The 27,125-nt window shown below is 40.9% G+C and overlaps 1 protein-coding gene and 1 long non-coding RNA gene across 4 annotated transcripts; one reads left to right on the top strand and one right to left on the bottom strand.

The window, feature by feature from the left end:
* Positions 1–2,374: 2,374 nt before the first annotated feature.
* Positions 2,375–14,113, bottom strand: LOC147031884 (uncharacterized). 2 transcript variants are annotated; one of them, XR_015054778.1, is made up of 4 exons: positions 13,676–14,113; positions 11,473–11,537; positions 9,761–9,840; positions 2,375–3,538 (listed from the first exon to the last, which is right to left on the bottom strand). It is a non-coding gene; the product is annotated as an uncharacterized LOC147031884 (long non-coding RNA). The 2 variants fall into 2 exon arrangements; XR_015054776.1 differs by lacking the exon at positions 9,761–9,840.
* LOC147031885 (uncharacterized) lies at positions 3,356–26,811 on the top strand. 2 transcript variants are annotated; one of them, XM_085868589.1, is made up of 4 exons: positions 3,356–3,527; positions 3,842–3,941; positions 9,745–9,850; positions 24,617–26,811. In XM_085868589.1, exons 1-4 carry the CDS (start codon positions 3,356–3,358, stop codon positions 24,689–24,691), a joined length of 453 nt encoding a protein of 150 aa, XP_085724715.1. In that variant the 3' UTR covers positions 24,692–26,811. The 2 variants fall into 2 exon arrangements, 1 of the variants encoding a protein (XP_085724715.1); XR_015054773.1 differs by lacking the exons at positions 9,745–9,850; positions 24,617–26,811 and adding an exon at positions 5,060–8,575 and having other exon boundaries at positions 3,386–3,527.
* Positions 26,812–27,125: the final 314 nt, after the last annotated feature.

The raw sequence follows: 27,125 nt of genomic DNA on the forward strand, positions 1-27,125 counted from the left end.
GGGGAGGAGTGTGCTGTGTCACATGATTGGGTTTTCGTATATCATGCCTCGCCCGCTAGGGGTGGGAAGAGTGTGCTTCTGGTCGCGCAATAAAGCGGAGTAGATGGTGGCCCGCGTGCTTCTTGCGTCCCACCGCACCTGGTACACTCTAGAAGGAAGAACTGATTTTATTTTGGTGAAAAGATCTGGATTCAAATTATTATTACTGGTGAGAGATCATACATACGATCTTCGTGTGCGTGTGTGTGCGTGTGTGCGTGCGTGCGTGCTTGCGTGCGTGCATGTGCCCGCGCGCGTAATGCCAATCACGCCTAAACAACTGGGCTAATTGCCACCAAACTTGACACATGGGAACAGAGGAAACTTGATTTTATTTTTATATTGACCATTAATAATGATTATATCGCCAAATTAAAATCTAAATTATATTGTGCTGGTTTGGGGATGTGGCCTCGACGTCAACGGCTCTCATTGGTTTAAATGCGCACATTATGTCACACCTTGCATCATTACATCCCATCTAACCCTAACTTCCCAGAAGTTTAATTATTACCCTCGTCGAAGGAGAAGTTATTGCATTTGGGTGCATTTGTTTGCTTGTTTGTTTGTCCGCACAGAACTTTCGTGTTTTTCTTTGCAACTGCTTTTGGATTGAGATGAAATTTTCACCATCGGAGCGACTACTCCTGTATAATATTTCATTGATAATTATGACTTCATCAGTCACGTGGTGTGGCAGCCACGTTGGAAAAATGGAAATACTTTGGACCTCTGTATCTCTGAAACTAAACTGCCCATGGGGCTCCACAGTCCAAAACTGCCCATGGGGCTCCACATGCCAAAACTGCCCATGGGCCTCCACAGTCATAAATCCGGCGATGCTAAAACGGCAACACAAGGTAAGTGGAGCACGAGGGCAAATGCCTCAATGATTAAAACAAAAACAAACATGGTGGGTGCAATGTGTCGCACACCATCGTGTGAACCTTCATCACAGCACACTTCTCATACAGTGTTCACATTTAGGGTGGGTTTGTCCCTTTGACCGTATTACATGTTGGGCAATCTTCCTGGGTCTTTCCAATTTCTTAATTTTCTCTTTTGACATATTTCCAAAATGTCATCCTGGAATGAATTATCTGGAGAATTAATAGATGTTGTGGCGGTAGATGCAGCCATTCTCAGACTAAGCTCATCGGTTACCACCATTGAATGAAACATTATATTATGAACCCCTGTTATATCAACAAAATTAAAAATAATTAACACCACAGTTATTTGATATTTTTTTCACAACTTTATGCACGATTTCTGAGAAGAAAAAAATCACCACCACCACCACCACTCGATGGCGTTATGGTTGGAGTTTCCGCTCTGAGTATGGGAAGTCAGTGATTCGAACCTTGGCCAAGTCAAACCAGAGATTTAAAAATGATGCATGCTGTTTCCTTGATTGACCCTCAGTATTTAAAAGGATAGAGAAGGGAAAACCAACTCTGGGTTGGGAATGTGCAGGCTTCCATAGGCCTAATGGTTATGGTTTCCTTCTGCGTTGAAGTTCCTCGTAATGGAACTTGTATTATAATAACAACAGCTCACTGAAGGTATTTATTTGAATCTCGAAATTCTGTACAAGGCGTCACATCATAAATTATACACAAAGCTTCGACCATTGGAATCTCCCACGATGAGGCTGAGTCTGTTGCCTGTTGGCCGATCACTTTGGTCTGCCAGCAGGTCTGTGGTCTCTCTCCTTTCTGGTCTTCCACCCTCTACTCTGTCCTATCTGTGCTTTGTTTACCCCAAGTATCCACAGGGCACACGTGGTCCACCAACAACCCTCTTGTACTTCGAGTAAAACTCCCAAGACCCAGAACCACTGCTCACCTCCACTCATTCCTTCCTCTTTTTTTCCCCCACTTTTGGAACAAACTTCCACATTCTCTTCAATCTCGTTCTTCCTTCCAGATCTTCAAGAAAGCTGTTCACGAGCATCTAAAATCTGAAATCACCCCCCATCCAAAATCATGATCATTTTTACATCCGTTAAAAAACCCCCCACCATTCTCCCAAACTTTGCTTCTGTATCCATATTGACCATCCCTTGCGTTCTGCCCTTTCCCTCATCGTTACCCGCATACCTTGTTGTCCGCCTCCATCTATTTTCTCCCTCTGCCATGCTGTTCCTCCCCCACCCATCCTCCCAACTATTCTCTCTCTCTCCACTGATCCCTTTGTTATGGTGTGTCCTGATCCGATCCGTGTTCTTGCTCTTCCATGAGCCTTGACTGTGTATTTCTATATATATATATGTAAAAAAACATCACATCATAACATTATTGATAATTAAAAATCGATATGATCATACACTTGATGACTTTATTCGAAGATAAATTTATTGATGTTACATGATTCAAGGAATAATCATTATCACTTCACCCTGGAACAAACTCCAGGAAAGATATACAGTGTTATTTGTTTGAATTGTTAGAATATAAGACATCAGATGAATTCGGGAATTAAATTGTAAAATATGTGATTTTAGCCAACATCGCATATCAGTTATGAAAGTAGAACACAAGCTGGACATGTTTTACATGGAAACAAACACAATTGTACTGTTTGGATCCTTATTTCCTATCATGAAGTGAACACCTTAACGTGACCCGGGGATCGTGTTCTTCCGAACAATGGCCAGAAGGTATAGAAGAGGAATGGCTGCGAGCAAGTGAGCGATCGAGAGGAGGATCCGCTGGACCACAATGAGCAGGCACGACGTCTTGGAAACTTCTGGACTGGGCGTGGCTCTCTCCAACTGCACTTTTGTGCTTGTGTTCAGAAACCTGGTTGGGCTTTCCATCGTCGTGACTTCGAAAGGATTGTTAGACATGATGGTGGTTTTGATGGGATTGTTAGATGTGATGGTGGTTGTGAAGGGATTGTTGGACATGATGGTGGTTTTGAGGTTAGTTCTGGATGAACAGCCAGAGATGGAGTTCTCATTTATTTCTCTGACAATTTTACCTGAACCTGCACACTTCACACTGTCTGGATCTGCGATATTTGGTGTCCTTTTATGAAACGTGTCCCCTTGTTCAAAACACCATCCATATCACATGGATACCTCTCCCCACGTCCCTCTCCTTATCTCTCCCACAACCTCCCTGTGCTCAGACCATGAAACGCCGTGTGGTGGATGCTGCTCAGCTTGTTGTTATATAACTGAAGTATGATTGTGCCTGCAGGCAATTTGCGCGGAACATTCGTCAAACCTAAACTCCGGCAGTCCACGTCATCATTTCGACAGCTACATTGACTCGGACAGGCATTAGAGCTTGGAGCCTGAGAGATAAGAATGATGATCAAGATGAGCGGAGACACCACTGTCAGAATGTTCGTTGGAGCACCACCTTGTGACGTCATTTTTGCCTTGGCCCCAAACGGTTATGGCATATGTCGGTTCGTTTCCCGGTTTCCTCCTCTGCAAAGTTTCTTCACAATCACGTGCTTCCTCGTAGGGATTTCAGGTACGTTGGCTCTGGAGTGAAATAACGAGAAATGGGAAAATAAGATTTCAATACATTAATCATTGGACATTATAAAGTGGTAAACATGATAAAGTTGTAAAAATAACTATATGATGATTATTATTATTATTATATTAATATGCGAAGCCATATTTTGTGGACGTATCTTCTCCGAGACTGCTGAACGGATTGTAGCCATTTTCGGCATGCGGGTGCTCTGTGGTCTAATGTACAGCATGGGCTATGTGAGATCACGCCAGACGGATAGGTTTGGGAATTTTTGGCGATTTTCTAATTTTTACATTCGTTTGCAGGGCAACGTGTGACGTCACCGCTGAGAGGCGTAATGCCGCTCCGAGAAAACAGCGTCTGCAATGTAAAACCCTCTTCTGCACATGCTGACTACCTCAGAAGGTGCATTTGACACAAAACATGTAACAAGAAACATTGTGTATAAAGAAATTCTATAAATCACATTGTGAACACTGGATATATTGACCTCCTAACGAACCTTCACTTTAGAAACTTCGCGCTCCGCGTGGGTTTGGCTGGTTGTTATTATTTTGCCATATTTCTCGTGGGACCTCGTATCATATAGTAATACATACACTGTGAGCACACGTCCGTCCTATCGTGCCCGAAACAAACGCTGACAGCCGACAGAACTCGGTACGTTTCTACAATGAAGGTTATGGAGGATTTCCATGATCACAACTAAGAACTTCCACTTTAAATATTTCCACATGAAGGGCCTGTGTGAAGTAATCAGCCCGAAAAAAAGTAATTATGAATTCAAATAAAAGGGATTGTTCGTTTTTAAAGCGAAAAGGTTTTTTTTTTTTTAACCTTTTTATTCAATTCTAAATTAAATTAAAACAAAAAGAAAACAGAAAATGAAACTATTTTGTTATCTCCGGAAATTCACTCTCACTCCTCATTCCATCAAAGCATGTCCATAAGAACCAAGTATTGTTGAGACACATTTGGGTCAAATGGTCTCGAGATCACAAAATGGTGAAAAACAACAACAGAACAAACAAGTCAAGATTACATCTGAGAGGAACTTGGAACTCTGAGTTTACTTTAAACCACAAACGAACTAAAACACACAAAGGGTCACGTGATCTGGAATTTACACAAATCATGAATGTGTTTCAATCTTGGACTGCACAATTCACTAAAGGGATTAAATTGGTTACATGTACTGAGTGTAATTAGTGTAACTCTCTTTAAACACAATTATAGTTTTAATAATATTTCAACCGATATGGAAGGATGAAAAATTATTCTGATGAATCAATATTAATGAGATATTGGTGATGATAAAAGTGTTTTAATGCATTCATGTTATTTTATTGGAAAGCCATTTTTAAACGTTTGTTTTTCTTTATTGAATAAGATTATCGAAGAGGTTTCTTGTGAAATATGTTTGATCAAACAAGAGGAGGTAATGAACTGTCAGGGAATGAGATGTGATGTGCTGATGTATTTATATATAGCCTGTTTCATTTTCTGGGGTGGTGCTGTGTCAGTGATGCAGTGCCCCTGGTTATAAACACAATGGTACTCATTTTGCCAACCTTGGAAGGATGACAGGCTGAGTGAACCCGACTTGGTGTTAATTCAATGCTCACCAGGCTTGAACTCAAGACCTGCAGATCTCAAACAAAGCACCTCAACCGTCCAGCCAACACCAGGTCTGTGCTGATCGAGATCTCCATTTAATTTCATTCATATCAGGAAACCCCATCCCAAGTGATACAATGTGTGAAGGTATTTGCCAAGGGTTGTGTGAAAACCACTTTGTTTGAGGAATAAATCCATGACCTTGAACCGTTTACTGTATTCAAAGTTACAAAGGGGTGGTGCACCCTGGTAACGGCACAGTCGGCAAACGGGCTGTCATTTTGGGATGCCATCAGCAATAAGAAGAAGAAGAGGAAGAAGAAGAAGAAGAAGAAACCTACAAATATTGTGAACACCCTCAGAATTTTAGATTGTTTCACAATGTGATGTCGGAATGTCAGATCTGAACATAGAAGAACATTTTCCATTTCGGGTTACTCATGTTCCAGCTGAATCAAAATGTGAAACCCCAAAAACTTGCTCAAATTTTTGTTTAAAATGAAGTCATTCAAAGTCACCAAACAAGCCAAGCTAATATGAACCATTTACAACAAACAAGAACATCCTTTACAAACAAAACTATTATTTATACAAGACTGAAGTTATGGAATTCACTTTAAATTGAGCCTGAGGGAAACTATCAGTGTTAAAAGCTTGGAGCACAATCTCAAAAGTTTATTATGAGAGAAGTGGAAAACAAACTGATGTAGTGATCACTGGTAATCAATGAGTATTGAGTGGTATTGTGATGATAATGTAAATTACTGTATTACATACCAGCTGATTCAACCTCTTATACCCCTGCTCCCATTTGCCTTTCTTTGTTTGTTTAGCTCGATGTGTCCATCTCCTCATTATTCTAACTAGAATCACCCACGATGACGGACAGACGGACGAATGCAGGCACACCAAGACAGAGCTCCTTTTTAGGTCATCTCTACCGAGATGACCTAATTAAGCCGGACCAAGTGTCCGTTCGTCCGTCCGTCCATCAACAATTTTTCTTTCCGATCTTGATGAAACTTAGTATGTGGGTAGAGGTCGATGAGTGTTGCACAACGATATAACTTTTGTCCGGGTTCCAGGTCAGGGTCAAGGTCACGAGGTCACGTAAGTTATAAAATCGCCATTTTCAAAACCTATCTGGTCTGCCATTCTACAAGATATTCGACAACTGTTTGTTGATTATGATAGTAAAAAATATTATCTTGTATCTAACTGGACAGATTTTTGAATTTCCATCCCGTTTGGCCGCCACGTAACCTAGAAGATGGTCAAAAACACCTCCCCGTACAAAGAAAACTTTTTACTTCCTATCTTGATGAAATTTGGTATGTGGTTAGAGGTCGATGAGTGATACCCAACGACATATTTTTCCCAGATTTGAGGTCAGGGTCAAGGTCACGAGGTCACGAAAGTTGTGAAAGTCGCCATTTTCAAAACCTATCCAGTCTGTCATTTTAGTTGATATCTGGCAACGGTTCATCGATTATGACAGTAAAACACATTATAGAGATGACCGTCACCCCCACACGGAGGTAATTTTTTATATTTGATTATTTGAAGGTATCTTAATAAGCACAATTTTTTTTTTATTTCTGCCTCTTCATGTTTCTAATCACAATCGATTGTCATAGGGACCTGAAATTTTCCAAGCATGACTCTGTATGATGTTCCTCCACTGTTCTCATAATTCAGGTTCCTCCACTGTTCTTATCATATGATGTCTGTTTCTCATGCGTTGTGTTTGATTGATAGAAGAGTATAAAAGAGAACGGCACGAGGTAGAGCACATACCTCTGCCAGGCTGAACAGTTTATGTTTTGTATCCCACCGATAAATATCCATCAAATTTTGTCATAATCCCTGTACAACCTTTTGAAATATGCTGTGTATCGTTTTTTGGTCCTATCTCTCAATGGTTTCGAATCACTTGAAAAATTAAAAAAATTCTCTGATCTGAATACCATTGCAGATCTTCACCAAAACTGAATCAATTCGTCCTAGTCACATACCCAAACCTGACCACCAGGTTTCAACCGAACTTTTTGAGATATCCTGATATGTATCTGTCTGCTCACAGAACAAACAGACAGGGGTGAAAACACCAGCACATTTTATAAATTGAACTGAACTGCACTGAACTGAACAAATGGGTGAAACCCTCAAATTATGGAGGATGTTGTAATGAGTTATGGTAATGTATAAGTAAATGTTTTTATGATAAGCACATATGATTTGACAACAGGATCTTGACATATGTGTCCTGTATGTACATTATGCATCGAGTTATCGGAACATTTTATCATCATTCGTGTTGTGTCAAAAGGGTGGAAACATCTGTTAAATGTCACGACTTAAGGTTTCTAGATCGGTTTATCGACGTATCCACCAGCCCAAACGCATGGGTTATACACAAGGAGTGATGAGTGTACAATGCTATGACCTGGTGTTAAACAATTAACAAAAACGAATGTCTTAAAAGTTTGAAAAAATATATAATAAAAAAGTTTTAAATAAACTTCTGACATCATTTTAAAAGGAATCAAGTTTTTTGTTCTGCATCTTAATTAGGCCGCAAAGTTTTTCATCAACCTGTCTTGAAGTGTGTGTGTGTGTGTGTGTGTGTGTGTGTGTGTGTGTGTGTGTGTGTGTGTGTGTGTGTGTGTGTGTGTGTGTGTGTGTGTGTGTGTGTGTGTGTGATGTCCAAAATAGTTTACCTGTATGAATAAAATTACTTTCTATCTATGGTTTGGATTTCTGTCAGAACCTTAATGCACGTGCGTGCATGAGGGTTTGAGCTCCTCTTTGCTGCAAAGTCAAAAAATGTTAACAAATTAGAAGTTTACATTGAAGGTCATGGTTGAAGAAAAACACTGCAGGTGGTTTGTCCCAACAAGGTAAGTGTATACCATTGCTCACATAACAAGTAAATCCCACTGTCCATCCCATCTACGGTCATCACAACACACAAAAACTCAATTTGTATCATTCGAAAGAGGAAATATTTGTTTTCTGTCCATTGTACTTCAATACCATGTACATTTTAAATATTATCTGCGGAAACAACAAAATAGGACATGATTCATGTGATAAATAGAACATTCGTTAAATTAAATAAATACATGACAATCGGTACAGCAGACAGGTGTGATGCATGCACCTGTTTCTCTCTCCACCATATCCTTGCATATGTATTGTTTGCATATCTATTGTTTCTGGATCTTTTGTGTATTTATCTCAACTAATAAAAATGCATCAGAATGCAAACATTAATGATGTCGTGTCAATTTCAAGTACAATCGAGTAGATTGATTGATGTTTCTGTGAAAACAGTGGACGTTTCTGAGAGAAAGATAAAGACTTCAAATTTGTGTTTTTAAAAGTTTGCAAAAACCACAGCACATTGGTTCACATTTATCCCCGAAAATACACACACCAACTTTACCATGGATCAGGTTAACAACTTTGATTGAAGGTAATTAAATTATTAATAAAACAACTTTTTAGGTTAATCCGTGATTTGATCAAGAGTTTTGGGGGATTCTATTTTAAACCCAAAATGATTAACATGCAGGATCAGAAGGATCACCTGGTGTGATTAATTGGTGAAAAAAACTATTTATTTGATGGTTTTACTGTATTTCCAAAGTAACAGGTGTATGATGAACAAGGTGTGGATTCCGTAGGGATTATTATTCACAAGAAACAAGGATTCGTTAAATCTGCCGAAGGTACCTGCAAGCAGAGCAATCCAATAAGGTCCGAGTTACTTTGGGTTTTCATTGAATATTACAGGTACACGAGGATCTTCAGTAAGTTGATAGCCACACACAGGAATATAAAAACAATCAAAGGTGAATGATCGGTTCAAAGTTCAAACTTGTATTGAAAAGCATGAACAATATCGTTAACGCTGTTCACTGGTTATCTGTATCAAGCCAAACAGTCGTCATGTTATCACCACCATTTGAGATTTAAAACTATCAGTGTATCCAATATCACTCATTCCTCCAAAAATACTCTTGTGGATTAAATCGATCTAACCATCACAATCAAGAGATTTAGTTGTGAACATTAAAACTTTAAAGTGTTGTGTTTGTTCAAAACCAAGGTTTTCTATTTTTGTAGATTTGCTAAATGGAATGAAATGTCACACCGGTTCAAAGTGAAGCCAAGAGATATTTAATTTAAATTAAATATATTAATCATATTCTCCATCCCAAACATTCGCTCCTCAAAGTCCCCATCAACACCCCCACCCCCTTCCATCACCAAACTTCTTCCCCTAATCCCCCATAGCCAAAGTCTATCCCTGATTTGTTCCCTCTTCTTGACAATTTCTCAAAGTAATATGTTAGAGGAATCTCAATCGATGCAACCATCATATCTTTGTTTTTGTTGTAAAATCCAGGTCAACTGTTTGTCAGTGCACCCCTCCCCGAGTGTTGAGTGTTGATTACGCTCTCCTTTATCTTACTTCTCTGAGCCTTAAACTTCGTAATGAGCAATGTTCTCCATTTGTCCTTGCTTTTCTCAATCCTGTACATCATGCTTACCAAGAAACTGTCTTGCCTATGCTTCGTCCCAGCTACCTTATCCGTTACCTTTTTCCCTCCACCGTGGAGATCTTCAGATCACCAACTGCTTGTACCGCAACTCAAGCATGGAACCACGCACTTATCCACTGCCGCAAGGTGCGCACACACACACACACACACACACACACACACACACACACACACACACACACACACACACACACACACACACACACACACACACACACACATACACACACACACACTCCATTTAGTCAGCTGAAGCTCCACCCACAGGAATTTACACTCCACCCATTAGCAACGGGGTTCACCATGAACTCCTCACCCTCTCTACCAACAATGTTTTCAATTCCAACACAAACGGGACATGAGTGGAGGAACTCAAACGACACTCGTTAGAGCACATACCTCTGACAGGCTGAACAATTTACATTTTGTATCCCACTGAACACGAATTGAGACATGAATAGGAAGACGACTCTTTCATTTTAACACATTTCGCTCAGAATTCGTCCTGATCATACATGCGCAGAGAATGGGAAGATAATATTTTTACTCTGTCCGCCTGGACTAGCGGTCAGCCAAAATTGAAAATCATTCCAAACAGAAACTTCCTGTTTTTAATGATGTCATAATGGACACATACAATAGGCACGAATAACTTATGTAATGTGTTGGATAGGTGATGTATCAGATGCTGTGGAAAATGGTGGTAAAACCCAGAATTAATTAATTTATTTTACTTTTACAATCTTATTTTATTGAAATTGAGTTATAAACTTGAAGACTGTAAACCACAAATCACCTACTTTATATTTCCAAAAACCTCCAGTTTTGTAATACTTCAATGTAAATAAAGGTTTTATGGGGTGGAGTTTAAGGTGGTGTTCAGGATAGCTTATGCTGCTTCTGGACTACTTCAATGTCACGAAACTTTCGGATTTTTTTTAATGATCGTTAAAATCATTATTATTTTCTTTAAATTTAAGTGAAATTTAAGTAAACTGCACGGGTTATCGTGTGCTATGAACTCGAATATTGTACACACAAATGTGTTTATATTTGCCACATATGATTTGGAAACAGGATCTTGACATATGTGTCTTGTATTTACATTATGCGTCGAGTTATTGGAACATTTTATCAACATTCGTGTTGTGTCAAAAGAGTAGAAACATCTGTTTAATGTCACGACTTAGGGTTTCTGTATCAGGTCAATCATCGAATCCTTGACCACCCCAAACATGTGGGCTTCTGCTGATTGTGTTTATTAAACTTACAGAAATAATGTTATGCATCAGGGGTGATGAGTATACAATGCTATGGTCTGATGTTAAACAATTAACAAAAATGAATCTCTTCAGACAGATTTTTGAAAACTTTTTTAAAAAACAGTTAAAAATATATTTTGATGTCATTTTAAAAGGGATCACATTTTTTGTTCTGCATCATTATTAGACCAGAGGAGTCTTGCATCAACTTGCCTTGAACTGTGTGTGTGTGTGTGTGTGTGTGTGTGTGTGTGTGTGTGTGTGTGTGTGTGTGTGTGTGTGTGTGTGTGTGTGTGTGTGTGTGTGTGTGTGTGTGTGTGTGTGTGTGTGTGTGTGTGTGTGTGTGTGTGTGTGTGACATGTACACAATAGTTTACTTTTAGAAGTAAAATTCCTTCGCATTTGTATTGATTGCATGTGCTACACATCATCGGTTTCATCGTCGATAACATTGAGGGATAAATGGAAGAACAAGAAGAGAATATACCATCTATGGTGCGGCTTTCTGCCGGAACGTTGATGCACATGCATGAGGGTTTGAGTTCCTCTTTGCTGCAAAGTCAGAAAATATTTATAACTTTTAAGTTAACAAGAAAGGTCAGTGTTGAAGAAAAACACTGCAAGTGGTTTGTCCCAGTAAGGTAAATGTATATTGTTGCACACATACGTCGTGGCCAAAAGTATTGGCACCCTTACCACTTTTTTCAAAGAATGCACCATTTCTTTCAGAAAATTGTTGAAATTATAAAAAATATTTTGGTGTCCACAAATGTATTTATTTGCTTTGCAGTGGAGGAAAACAAACAAAGCTCAAATATTACTAAATCTGAGTTTATTCCACACAGAAAGCCTAAAATGGCATGAACAATATTATTGGCACCTTTTATAAGTTGTTAGAAATAATTAGATTTCAAGCAGGTGATTCTCCTTTATGTTGGAATTGAACTCACCTGTGGTGAGTTTCAGGTGCCTGCAATATAAAAATCACTCATTCAACCAGTTTGCATTGAGAAGAGGAGCCATTCTGCTGTTTTGTGTCACTGTGTGTACTGCAATGAGCATGGAGAAAAGAAAGAAAACCAGAGAATTGTCTGAGGAGGGCAGACACAAGATTGTAGCCAAGCATGGACAATCTCAACGCGACAAGTCCATATCTAGAGACATTGATATGATGTTCCTGTGTCCACCATACGCAATGTTATCAGGAAGTTTAAGGCCCACTGCACTGAAGCCAACCTCCCCGGACGTTGACCGCAAGAGAAAACTTGATCGAAGATTGCAGCAAAGATTTGTTCGAATGGTGGAGAAAGCACCTCATTCAACTGCCAAACAGATTCACGTTGACCTTCAGACACAAGGTATGACAGTTTCAACTCGCACCATCCATCGCCAACTCAATGAAAGGGAGTTCTATGGAATGAGACCCAGGAAGACCCCACTGCTGAGAGAGAGAGAGAGAGAGAGAGAGAGAGAGAGACAGACAGACAGACAGACAGACAGACAGACAGACAGACAGACAGACAGACAGACAGACAGACAGACAGACAGACAGACAGACAGACAGACAGAGACATACATAAGAAAGCCTGACTGGAGTTTGCCAAAACACACCTGAACAAGCCAAAATCCTTCTGGGAGAACGTCCTGTGGACAGATGATACCAAATTAGAGCTTTTTGGTAAAGCACATCATCTCTATGTTTACAGAAAACAAAATGAAACCTTCAAAGAATAGAACACCTTCCCTACAGTCAAACGTGGAGGAGGTTCAGTGATGTTTTGGGGTTGTTGTGCTGTCTCGAGCACTGGGTGCCTTGAATGTGTGCATGGCATCATGAAATCAGGAGATCTGAAAACAGCAGTTGGGAGAAGGCACCCTTCAAATCTGGGAGAACTGCAGTAGTTTGCACAAGAAGAGTGGTCCAAACTGCCAGTAAAGAGGTGTAGGAAGCTCATTCATGGCTACAGGAAGTGCTTGACTGCAGTTAAGTCTAAAGGCTGTGCTCCCAAATATATTGTCAAGGGTGTCAATAATTTTGTCAATGCCATTTCTTTTTATTTTCTGATTTAAAAGGATATATGAAGTTCAGAATCAAAAACAAAGGTTCTGTAATATTAACAGTGAATTAAAGAATTGAGACCAAATATTTTTTGTCAATTTCAACTAATTTTTAGAGAAAATTGTGAGTTCTTTAAAAAAAAAAGTGGAAGGGTGCCAATATTTTTGGCCACAACTCACAAGTAAATCCCACTATCTATACAATTTGCAGTCATCACAACACACAAATACTCCATTTGTATCATTCACAAGAGGAAATATTTGTTTTCTGTCCATAGTACTTCAATACAATGTGAATTTTAAATATTGGCTGTGGAAACAACAAAATAGAACATGATTCATGTGATAAATAGAACATTCGTTAAGTTTACAAACGTTAAATTTAGTCTAAATACATCATACCATCACAATCAAGAGTTTTAGTTGTGAACATTAAAACTTTAAAGTGATGTGTTTGTTCCACACCAAGGTTTCTATTCTAGTAGATTCAATAAATAGAATGAAATTTTGCACCGGTTCAAAGTGAAGCCAAGAGATATTTAATTTAAATTAAATAAATTAATCATATTCTCAATCCTATACATTCACTCCTCAAAGTCCCCATAAACACCCCAAACCCCTCCATCACCCACCTTCTTCCCCGAATCCCCCAGAGCCCAAGCTGTTAGTTGCCGAGTTGTTCCCCATTCATGATCATTTCTCAATGTAAGACGTGAGAGGAATCTCGATCGATGTAACCATCATATCTTTGTTTGTGTTGTAAAACGCAGGTCAACTGCTTGTCAGTGCACCCCGACCCGAGTACTCATCACTCTCCCTTTATCTTACTTCTCTGAGACTTAAACTTCGGAAGGAACAATGTTCTCTATCTGTTCTTGCTTTTCTCAATCCTGCACATCATGTTTACCAGGAAACTGTCTCGCCTACGCCTCGTCCCAGCTTCCTTATCCGTTACCTTTTTCCCTCCACCGTGGAGATCTTAAGATCCACCAACTGCTTGTACAGCAACACAAGCAGTGAACCACATGCTTATCCACTGCCACAAGCTCTCCACAAACAATGTTTATAATTTCGACACCAACAGGAGTTGTGAAAATGACAGATACCAAGAAAATTTCACAAGTATCGCTGATTGGAAGAACAGGGTCAGTGTATATACATATACAGTACATATATATATATATATATATATATATATATATATATATATATATATATATATATATATATATATATATATATATATATATATATATATATATATATATATATTATATACACATACATGTTGAAGATAATAAAATAGGTGCAATACCCCTGGGCGCTCACCTGGTCGAATAATGATACTGAGGAAGAAAGTCAACATGTGACGGAATCAGCGAAATGTATCAATGAACCACCGTTATGGCCCCCATTTTTTATTAGCTCGCCTGTTCGAAGAACAGAGAGCGATGGCGATACCCCCGGCGTTAGCATGAGCGTGAAAATGTTAAAGTTTTTGGTGCAAGTTATTTCCTTTCTAATGTTTTTATCTACCACACTATTTTTTACTGATTACAATATACAAATACATATATTGCTTTAAAATTATTTGGATCAGACTTCACTGCAATGCTTTATAAAAAATATTATTAGACTAGTCTTTTAAAAACGATAAATGTAGAAACAGGCGAGCATTGGGTGGCTTTGACACCAACTCTTTTTTTTTTGCCGTGAACAAACTTTGGTGCATCATGGGTGATGAAGGTTGTGTCACTTCAACAGAATTGTGTATTTAGTTTCTGAGAAGAAAGAAAATACCTATTTTGGGGGGCAACCCACCCACCCTTGCCCCGAGAGACCTCCTTGGACCTCTTTTTTTTGTATACCTTGTCGAGGCTCGTATGAAAGCTAACACACAACGCATAGCAAGGGAGGCATGAGACAAGAGGGGCGGGAGTGGGAAGGACAAAACAGTGGGGAACAGAGACATTAGGAGATCTGTGGAAGGGAGAGGGATAGGGTGGGGAATGGGTATACAAGATGGACATTGCAGGGACTTTCAGGGAGGAAAGCAGGGAATTTGAAGGTGCGTTTGGGGTGGATTAATGGGGGTAGAAAACATCGAGGATTTGGATGGGGGACGATAAGAGGTGGTGGTGACCAGCTGTTTTGAAGTCCTGGAGGGAACAATGAGATTGAATAGAGTGAGGGAGTTTATTCCAAAGGTGGGGAAAAAAAGAGGAATGAAAGAGTAAAGGTGAGCAGTGATTCGTGATTTTGGTAGTTTTACCAGAAGGGGGTTGTTGGTGGACCTTGAGCGCCCTGCGGAAATATGGTGGGGACAAATCGCAGACATAGCAGGGGAGCGAGACCGGAGAGGAGACAGTTGAAGACAGAAAGACCACCGACCTGCCTGCGGTGAGAAAGTGAGGCCCAAAGACTCAGCTTCATCACGGGAGATGCCAATGATCCGAAATGCCTTGGTTTCCACAGCGTGAAGCCGAGAAAGGTGGGAGGCAGGAGCACCAGCCCAGAGGGGAGAGCAGTACTCCATCAGGCTGTGGACGAAAACTTTGTATGTGGTCAGGAGCTCATGTGGGCCGAGGAAGGACTTTGCATGACGGAGGATTCCCAGTCGGCGACTGGCTTTGGAGACCAGGTTGGAAATGTGGCTTTCCCAGGAACGATCATGGCAGATAGTGAGACGCAGAAGCTTGAAAGAAAGGACTTCTTCCAGAGGATTGTTGAGAAAGTTGATTGTTGAGATAGGAGTGTTTTCCAAACAGTCCTTTTGGAGAGACACAGTGAGAGTGTGAGATTTGTCCGGATTGAAAGACATGTTCCATGTGTTGGACCAGTTCATGATTTTACCTTGATCTGCAGTGAGCCTGGAAGCTGCTGGTTGCCGGTCTGAGGGATGACAGATGGTACGGCTGAGGGTGCAGTCATCAGCAAAGAGATAAAGAGGATTTTCCAGAGAGTCGGAGAGATCAATGATGAAAACCAGAAAATAACAGGGCCCAGAACGCTGCCTTGAGGAACTCCAGCCTGAACAGGAAGAGGGGATGAAAGAACTCTATTTAGGGCCACACGTTGGCTGCGACAGGAGAGGAAATCTGCGAGCCAAGAGTGGAGATGGCCTTGGATACCATATGATGAGAGTTTGGTGAGCAGGGCAGGGTGCCAGACCGTGTCAAAAGCACACGATCTGTCTAGGCATATGGCTCTGATTTCATGTCCGGCATTGAGGACCTCCATCCATCGTTGGGAGAGCAGAAGCAGCATATCCAAGGTAGAGTGACCTGGTTTGTATCCAAATTGATGATCAGAAATCAGGCCATTGGAGAAGAGGAAGGATTTAATGTCTGAAGCGATGATGGATTTCATAACCTTGCTGATGATTGGGAGAAGGCTGATTGGTCTGTAGTTGCAAGGATCTGTTTTTGCACCTTTTTATGCAGTGCAGTAATGTTTGCTGATTTCCAAGCAGATGACATGACCTTGAGCAAATGAGAGGGTGAATAGAACAGGAAAAGGGTGAGCAAGAGCAGAGGAGCAGGTTTTGAGGACATGTGGGCTGATGCCATCTGGACCGGTTGCAGAATGTGAGTTGAGGTTTGACAGCAAGCTCTCCACCTTGTCAGGAGAAAAGGACACAGAGTCCAGGGGCAGTTGTGTGCGACTGGGTAAGGTGGGTACAGAAAGCGATGGGTTTTGGACACAAGATTTCGATGCAAACACCGAGTTTAGGCATCCAGCCTTTTCACGTGCGGGATCAGCAGTGCGGCCATTTGAGGTAAGGGAGGGGATGGAGGGGACAAACACCAGAAACAGATTTGATCAGGTGCCCCCAGGATTTGGAGGAGGGAGAGATGTTTGAGAGTTCAGACTTGAGCTGAGAAAGATGTTGTTTTCTGGCTCTCCTAAGGGTAGATACACACTTCTTCCGAGCTATGTGGAAGGAACTGATATTACCTTCAGTAGGGTTTGCTTTCCATGAGGCAAAGGCAAGTTTCTTTTCAGGACAACTGCCTCGCCACAAGCTTCAGTGAACCATGGGTGGGAGGAAGGGTAGGACAACTGAAGACGAGAGGGGATAAATCTGTGCATGAGGGAGAGCAAGTTTCTTTAAAAGAATTCCCAGGATGAGTTGATGTTGGAGAAAGTGGTGATGGGAGACCAGTCTCGAAGTTTGATGGCTGCTTGGAGACCCCGCCAGTCGGCTTGAGTGAAATGCCAGACTCGACGGTGCTGAGGTGGTTCTTTGATAACAGCCAGAGAGATGTCCACTTTGACAAGCATGTGGTCAGACGAACCGATTGGAGCAGAGGAAGAACAGCAGATATTTTCAGGGAAATTTGTCAAAATCAGATCCAGAAGAGATGGAGTACCATTGGTTGAGATCCGGGTCGGGAAATTGACTGATTGAGTCAGTCCCAATGAGTCGCAGAAAGCTTTTGCTGAAGTGCCATGACAGGTTAGAGAGGTACCCACACCTAGCCAACTGGCATGATGACAATTGAAGTCACCACATATGAGGAAGAGAGAGTTTGGATGAGAAGATAGAAGTTGGTCCATGTTTTCGGATAGTGAGGTGTAAATGGAGTCATCACTGTTTCGTGGACGGTACAATACACATATAAACATGAGGTGGGAGTGGAGGGGAAGCCATAGCCAGAGGTATTCCTGGGGGTGTTTGGGAGTGAGGGCAGTGCATGGAGAGTGAGGAATGGAGTCTTTGATGAAGAGAGCAACTCCTCTGCCAGGACAAGGCTCAGGTCTGTCATACCAGAGGAGGGAATAACCAGGGAGAGATACTTGGGAGTTTGAGACGTCTTGAGGGAGGAAAGTTTCTGTTTGGCAGATTATGTCTGGTTTGTCAGTGGCAACCTGTATGGAAAGATCTGTAAGGTTTGAGCAAAGGCCCTGGATATTTGATATTAACAGTGTGGACGAAGATGGAGGGGAGGAGGCTTTGTGCGCAGGGGATGGGAGAGGAGGGTTGGACAAGGTAGTAGGGGGGAGGTAAGGAGAGTTGTTGAAAGAGTGTGGGGGATTGTAGAATAGCGAGGGGAGGGGGCCGGATGAGGAGGAGAAAAGGCTCTGTGGTGCTGGGGGAGAGGGGGGGCAAGAGAGGGCAGAAGGCAGTTGAGGATTTGAGTTGGTGGAGTGATGATATGGAGGTAAGAGGGCAGGGGAAGGAGGCAAATTTGTGGATGAGAGGGGGGGCAACTTTGAGAATGGTGAGTGAGGGGTGTGAATGTTGGGAGAAGTTGAGTGGGGAGAGGTGAGGGGGAGTTTTTGAGAAAGGTGAGAGGGAAGCTTGGAGGGAGAAGAGTGTGATGGTTCCTTTGAGAGGGAGGGGTGAGTTGGCACTAAAGTTAGAAAAAAAGAATGGTTGATGGAAAGTGAACACTCATAGCAAACTGGGGGGGGGGGGTTATTTTTAGGTCAGAGATGCGATTAAAGACATTTATTGATGGATGCAATAAAGGCGAATTCAGAGAATGGAGAGGAGAAACGCTGTAACAGTTGGATTTTTTTTGGCAAGGTATGAATGAAAGGTCGAATTGAGAGCAGTCTGTTGAAATAGAAGAGGAATAGTGCATTATGATACAGTGAAGAGTACCACACACATGAAAGAGGAAGATTAAGCATTATAAGAGATCGTTTTTATTATTATTATTATTGTTTCAGAGAATTTTCATAAGATTAGGTAATGGAAATGTAGAAAAAAATCGTGAGGTGAATTTGGATTGCTAAACGCAGGGGGTGGAAACAGATCACGTGGTTACGTGAGGAGCATGTGGCTGTGGGAGGTGTATTGTCAAAAGTGAATTTATTTATTTTAAATAAGGATTGCGTAACATTCGGAAAGGGAAGGTTGAAGTTAAATTGTGGAGGTGTATGGTGAATTTGGAACTGTAAACGCAGAGTGAAGCTGCTGGGTCGATGAAACGTATCAGGAAGGGGGTGGAGAGAGACACGTGGTTCCAGGAGGTGTTTCAATCGTAAGGATACAATGAAGATTATTAATTTTTTGATGTATTTTTGAAGAATAGGTAAGATTTGGGAATGGAAGGTAAAAGGAAGAAATCGTGAAGGTAATGGTGACAGTGGGTCAGCTCAAGTAGAATAAAGATGGTGTGCCAGCAGGAGGAAGAAGAAAAAGAAGAAGAAGGTTCGGGACTCGTGAATATGCAAGGAGAAAGGTAGTGTTTTTTGTTGTTTTTTGTTTTGGATTTAAAACAAGAAACAGAGTGTTTAGTTGGGAGGGATGGGGGACATTGGAGAAGTGGGGAACATAGGAATTGAAGGTAACAGGGAGAGAATATAAATAAGGATGATCGTACACCAAGAGGGGAAGGATGGGTCGGCCTCAAGGAACCTGGTAAGACAAGGTCGACGAAAACTCACAAAATAGCACGATGTTTGAAACAAAACCGAACCAGGAACACACAGTAACATGTAGGTGAGAAAATAAACACTTAAAACGGCACAGATAACGACAGGAGCCCTGAGAAACTCTGCCGTCGCTCCAAACTTAAAACCGGAAGTCCTACTTAAATTCTTCAGGATTAGAGACTGTTTTTTTAAGTAGCAAGAACAAACTTTAGTACATCACTGGTGATGAAAGTTGTGGTCAAGTTTCATCAGAAATGAGTGTGTAGTTTCTGAGAAGAAAGCAAATTTTATTTTGGGGAGCAATCCCTCTGTGGAACCCTGAGGCCACAATTTTTTTCATGGTGTGAACAAACTTTGGCACATCATGGGTGGTGAAGGTTGTGGTCAAGTTTCATCAAAATTGTGTGTGTTGTTTTGGAGAAGTTGCAAGTGTTTATGGATGGACAGACGGACGAACGGCGTGCGATCCCATAAGCTCCCTGGAACTACATTCCAGGTGAGCTAAGAAATTTTGATTTCAAGTTAAATTAATCGTGATAAATTCTTAAAGATTAGACTATGCAATTGAACCAAACAAAAATAAAATAAAAACCAATGTCACCCTGTCTTGCCAAAAGGTGACCATGTGTGACTTCTTTAAGGTCACACTGAGGTGAACAGAGCTGCTATCCACCAGGAGCGACTCCTTGAGGAATATTTGCCTACGAGAGATTCCGATGAGAATCGTTCTACAGAGTAACCATGAAAAATATGCGTTTGCCTCATAACGTCACCAAATGACGTCATAATGTCTCAAGCTTGACATATCTAGAAAGCACTCATCAAGGGTTTTCATATGAGGTATTATATTACACGATATGGTACCTAAGATTTCAAAATTTGACCTTGGGGTCAAAATATTTCGACCTTAGGTGCTAACCATGAAGGTCGAGGCCAATCGCCACCAAAAACTAATCAGCTGAGCGCCAGACCATATACTACATTCCCATAAAGTTTGGAGATGATTCGATTAAAATTACTCAAAAAAATAATGGTTTCGGCGACCTCCATGATTTACCGCAAAGTGACCTTGACCTTTGACCTTGACCTTAACCTTTATGTGTGCTGAAGGGTATTGTAATAATACTACGATATGTGTACCCACAAGAGTTTCCGATGAGAATTGTGCTCTACAGAGTGATATAAAGGTGAAAAATCCAATGATTACAGACAAACAAACAAAAAATCTAAACAAGTAACAGATCTTGCAAAAACGAAGTTTTGCAAGATAATCATGGAAATATGCAAAGTACTCAAGGGGGATTGAGAGTGGTTAAAGGAGAATAAAATAACAAAAGGAAATCAGGCCCAATATGCAAAGTTTCAGAGGGGAAGAACACTGGCAGCGAGAGTCTGTAAATGTCGAGGAAAAGTTTAATTTGTGCAGCCAAAGCTTCCTGGAAAACAGTTGGGGTGATAACATTCCAAAGGCATAGACACTGGAAGAAAAGCTCTGAGGGCAAAGACTGTGCAAAGTGGTTTCATGGATTCAGGTTGTAGAGCCCTGAGGGCAATAAATGCAAGAAGGAAGAAAAAAAAAGCAGGCAGTGGTAATGTGGGTTGGTTTTTACAGGCAGGAGAGTCTGAGAATGTCAGCAGTGTGTAAAACCTTGGTTGATGGTTTGGGAAGCCTTGTGGATGTCGGCAGCATGTCAAACAGTGTAGTCGAATTTCAAGCTCACGAAGAGAGACAGAAACATTGAAAAACACAGAAACAAGAGAGCTCACGAATCAGTGCCCCAGGCCAGATACTCTTCTTGTCTTGGGGGATTTCAATGCATCGACTGCAACTGATAGGAATGGTTATGAGACATGTGTTGGTCCCCATTGGGCTGCAACTGTGAAACAGAATAGCACTAAGTTCCTTGACTTTGCAAGAAGTCATGGACTTAGGGTGGCTGGTTCATGGTTTCAACGCCCACAGGCTCATCACTGGACTTGATATTCGAACGCTGGCGGTGCGGCAAAGGAGATTGGCCATGTGCTCGTTGATGGTCGCTGGAGGATGATCCAGAACTGTAGGGTGTACTGGAGTGCCCAGTTCCTCAATACTGACCACAGGCTTGTTGTAGCAACTCTGAAGTTGCAGCTTAAATCCAGGAGAATGGTACCATCGCAGCTTAGGCTGGATGTTGGCAAGCTTAAGGATGAGAGGGTAGCTGAGGAGTTTACAAACAGGCTGAGTGGAGATTTGGGGAGTCTGGGTGCTTTGGGGGATCCTGAAGAGTTGTGGAGTGCCTTCAAGACTATAGTCTTTGATGTTGCCGGTAGGTGTCTTGAACTCACTGTCGAGCGAAGAAGAATTTTGTCTCCCAACGGATACTGGAACCTGGATACCATTGACCAGTCGCAGGGCCAGGCTAAATGGTAGAGCTGAGCGCTTCACGGAACTGAAGCGTAAAACTGCACGTGCACTAAGGGTGGACAAGGAGGTCTATGTGCGAGAAATCTCTGAGGGGGTAGAGCATCACCTATGGTCCAGTGATTATCGTCCTGCTTACAGGGGAATTCGTGCCCGTCCCGTCCCTCGGTGTACTGCAGTGAGAGCAAAGGGTGGTGGGCTCTTGATGGAGGAGTCTGAAGTGAAGCCCCGCTGGGCCAGTTACTTTGAGCAGCTGTACCAGGCTGATCCACCAGCTGTCGAGTTGGATGTCAGGGGTGATACTATCCCTATTGCGGACCCTCTAATCAACTGTGGTCCACCTTTGTTTGTGGAAACAGGATGTGGTGAACCGGTTGAAATGGGGTAAAGCTCCTGGGATCTGTGGCATCCTTGTTGAACTTTTCAAGGCTGGTGGAAATGCTCTACTTGTGTTGTTGCATGCAGTTCTGTGCTCTGCCTTCTCTGCTCCAAACTGACTGGAAGAGGTGCCTTGTTGCCCCTCTTTGGAAAGGGAAGGGTGGTCGCCAAGACTGCCACAACGACTGAGGGGTGACTCTGTTCTCAGTGTCGGGCAAGGTCTTTGCTCGGATAATTCTTGAGAGGGTTCGCCACCATCTGCTTGAGCACCAGCATCCAGAGTAGTCAGGCTTTACACCAAAGAGGTCAATGATTGACTGTATCCTTGCTCTTCAGGTCCTCATAGTCTGGGATCCAAGGTCCAAAAAGAGCCTTAAAAATGAAGTTACCTGTCACGGAAAGATATACTTTGCAGGCCACTTTTTTTTGCAAGTTCAGACCCTTAGGGAACAGAATCCAGAGGCCTGCTCTGCCCGAGGAATTGCAAAATTGGAAAAAAATTGCATTTTTTACTACTACTACCCTCAAATCGAAACTCGCCTCTCCTGAAAAAATGAAAAATGCAGAATGATAAAGTTAGGGTAATTTTAATGGAAATAGTACTAAACTTGGCACATTAATAGAACATAACATCCTGAAAATTGCCACTATACTTCTGACATAAAATTCCCAAGATGGCCACCATTTTTTTCAAGATGGCCACCATTTTTTTGCAAGATAGGACAATATGTTTGATCATGGATATCAATCTTCCATTATACATTGAGTATTATTCAAATTGTTTCATTGCTTTGTGTTTGTTATAAAACCATTGCATGGTTTACACTATTAGGGAGTGCAATACAATGTATTGGGGCTTGTTTCTAGTGTCAAATCTGTTATCCTCCCAATGTTGACCCGAACGATTTTGCACATATATTAAAATGGTATTGAGAAGTTTTGAGTTTCTCATATGTCTGTGACCCTCAGATAAATAATTTGGAAATATACATAAATACGGCCCTTCTAAAATACTTATTTTTTCTCAATAAAAATACCCATAGTTAAAAGAAAATTCATAGAATATTTGACATGTCAAATGATTAAATTATTTTATTTTATTTAAAAATAATGTACACAACTAATATCAGGCTGGATATTTGAGATAACATTTTCATTGTCTTGTTTAAATAAAGTAATAAAAATATTACAAAATGCATTTTGAAACAATGAATACTCCCTCTCTTCCAAATTGGCATACTAGCAGACGAGAACATTGAAGCAGATCTCCACAGCAAAAGGTACGTATGTTGTTATAGTATGCATGAAACCGCATTGGAATGTTGCATAATATATGTGCAAGTGACCATTTTATCAATTAAACAAAACATACCCATAATAGTAGGGCGGCTAAGGCAGTGGTATGTGCATTTTGTGTTAAAAGCATGAAACTTGGCACACTTACACATTGACCCACACCTTAAAAAAATAGATATAGAACCCACTTGCCACGGACCAATTAGAGGCCTGGTTACATGTAAAAGTTTTAGGCGGAATAGCATTTATACAGTAAATAATAAGATTAATTAATTTAATATAAAATACTTCTGTCTAAAATATTATGTCAGCTAATTAACTATTCTGAATGCAATATTTAAATAATGCCAAAAACATTAGGATTTTTGGTTACCATGGCAACAGAATTACAAGCATTTTAATACTCTACTTACCGTCCTTATACAAATATAACCCTCCCATTATTTTTCCTCAGATGCATATTAATAACATGTGAAAATGAAATTTTTGTTTTAGTCCGTTTGATGATGCTACTAATAATTATTTGTTGACATGCAAGTAGCACAGGAAGTGCACCTGCTCTGGTGGTAAATAACCAGAAGGTCATCACTGTAGCCACCTTTAAATGACTGTTTGGCAATCAATTTTCAGAAGAAGGTGAGTAATGTTACATTCATAGCCCAGATTATATACTTCTGCACTCATAATGATAAAAAATACAATCAAAACATGTAAAGAAACGATATAATGGCAAATGAAACCTATCATCAATTTGGAAATCCCCCCACTCAAACTTTTGACCAATGTACTACTTTCTACATGACATGTTATACATGTTTTATATATTGTGAACCTGAGATGAACTATGCCCCAAATCTTAATTTATTTAAATACATATCAAGTCAATGAGATTAATAAAACAAATGGTAAATCTCAACATTCATCTAGTTCTCAAGAATGTCAGGTCACTTAGTGCAAGGGAGCAGTCCTTATTTAGATGTGCATACTTGTTCTTGCTTTAGAAGAAATTGTCTTATTACAAGTGGCTGTACATGTAATGTTTTTGAGATACAAAGATATTCTTGTATTATTCTAGACTGCAACCTATAGTACATATTTGTTTCTTCCACAGATTATCTGGCATGGTGGAGTAGACCGAATAAATCATGGAACCAGAACACACAAGGGAGAAAAGATCCCGATCTGACAGATTATTCCAGATATCTAATTTGTCAGCATGCATCAGAAACTGTGCCACTCCAACAATAAACGCCACTGGGTTATCCAGCACTTCTTATCGCTGTCACTAAAAGAATGGATGAAGTAGCTTTTAGATTGGAACGAGACATCATAGATGAACATAACTTTATGCGACATGAACCAAAAATGCATGCAAAATGTCGTAACAGTTATACAAACCGAAAGACAGTTGAACAGAAAATACGAAATGTTCAGACTACTGTGAACAATTGTGACGAATCAAGCTCTAGTTCCAACACAGCGCATATGGGAACAAGGTCAAGTTCTGAGCAACCTATCTGATACAAGCACCAGTGTTTCATTTGTTGCAAAGAGCGAGATAAAAGGGCAAATGGAAGCTCTTGCTCATCACAGATCGAGAAGGGCATAAACCAATTCAACAGAAAGCAAGAAGCCTTCATGATGAAGTCATGCTGAAGAGATTACATATGTTTGATAGTGGTAGCATTGACATAGTTGCAGCAGATTTTCGCTATCACCACTCTTGCATGACAACTTACATGAACAAGAGGATCACTGGCACAAAACAGCAAACTGAGAATGATCCATATAATGATGCATTTGAAAAACTGATTTCCGAGATAGAAGTGCTCGTATTTCTTGAGAATAAGGTATTCTATATTACAACCCGACGAAATCAGTACAGGACTAAATATGTTCTGTTATCCTCAGTGCCTACATCTTGAGTGGCTGTGATACAGTGAGCTATCCATTCCAAAGAGGAAAGAAGCGGGCTTTCAAATGTGCTGTAGACAATCCAGAAAAGCTTCTTCCACTCGCTCAGTATGGCAAACCTGGCGAGAACTTTATCCTTGATGGATCGACTGATGTCATTGAAGCTGCTAGATTCTTCTTTCTGGCCCTCTATATACAATCTGATTTCCTGGGTAGTCTGGATGTCCTGCGTGCACACATTTTTGCTACCAAAAATGTGACCTCAGATGCCTGCCTCCTACAGAGGATGCATTTTACCTTCACTTGCTATGAAGTCTTCACCAAATGACTGTGTGTAAGAGTGCTCACACATTTCGAAACAAGTACACCCAAGAGCAACTGCATTCGGCAGAGAAATCAGGAATGGCAAACTGGTGCCAATAATGATGACAAAGGATCCAAAGCCAAGAGCTGTACAGGAAAAGTTCTGTAAATGCAAGAAGAGCAACCGTCTTCGGAGCTGCCTGTGCGCTCGAGCCAACTCGAAATGTGTTTTTGCTTGCCTTTGCATGGGCGACCCACTGAAATGTGGACGCGTTGAAGCAAACCTCTTGATTCCTGATGAGAACTAAATAATGAACTAGTCAGTGGAATATTCATTTTCATTGATGAGTGCAACATGATACATGTCAAATTTTGCAAGACTTTGTAAAAAGATGTAATTTTACTAAGTGTCATCATGTGAAACTATTTGTATTTATTATATTAGAGATGGTCACAACATAAAAGACACAAAAAGAACTCATGTTGTGCATTTATATCGAATCTGTGGTGAGAACAGACATTGAATTAGAAATTGACAGCCATTTTGAAAAAAATGGTAGCCATATTGAATTTTTCATTAAATTTAATAGTGTGTTTTCTTGTCCAACTTTCAAAAGTCGAATCGTACATATATCAAGCAAGTAACACAATTCTGAAAATGTTTCTTTACGGACCAAATTATTGTCAGTCATGCAAAATGGCAGCCATCTTCGAAAGATACAGCCACAATACATTGGGTTTTTTTACGCCAAAAAAGAGTAAACTAAGCAATGGTTTCGTAACAAACACAAAACACTTGAATAATTGTAATAATACTCAGAATATAATGAACATAGATATCAACGGGAAAATATGGCATCCATCTTGGAAAATGGCGGCCATTTTGAAATGGGTAACATATGGGCAACATCCCTGGGTCAGATTGCGGGAGAGTGTGTCGGAGTGGTGCTGAGGTGTCGTCCACCAGACGGCGGTCTCCTTGGGTTAACCTGAGGCGGTCCCTTCGGGTGGGTGCCTGGAATGTCCTATCCCTAAGAGAGGATGATCACCTGTCTCTGTTATCATCTGCGCTCAAGCGTTTGGACATCGGGATTGCAGCTCTCTCTGAGGTTCGGAGACCGGATTGCGGCGAGATAATGGTGGGTGGTTACACCTACTATTGGTCTGGTCGCTCTGATGGTTACCATACCCAAGGAGTTGCTGTAGCTGTGTCCAATAAGCTGACCCCAATGATAATTGAGGTAACACCGGTCAACGAGCGTATTATGAGATTAAGGATTCGTCACTCCTTAGGTGTCATTTCCCTGGTCTCTGTTTATGCTCCGACTGAGGCGAGTGATCTCACCGTGAAGGATGCATTCTACGCCACACTCGAGTCTGTGGTTGATCAGTGCCCCAGACGA

Source organism: Eptatretus burgeri, chromosome 2 (assembly GCF_056783735.1).
Source record: "Eptatretus burgeri isolate ZD-2024b chromosome 2, Ebu_testis_v1, whole genome shotgun sequence".
Taxonomy (NCBI): domain Eukaryota; kingdom Metazoa; phylum Chordata; class Myxini; order Myxiniformes; family Myxinidae; genus Eptatretus; species Eptatretus burgeri.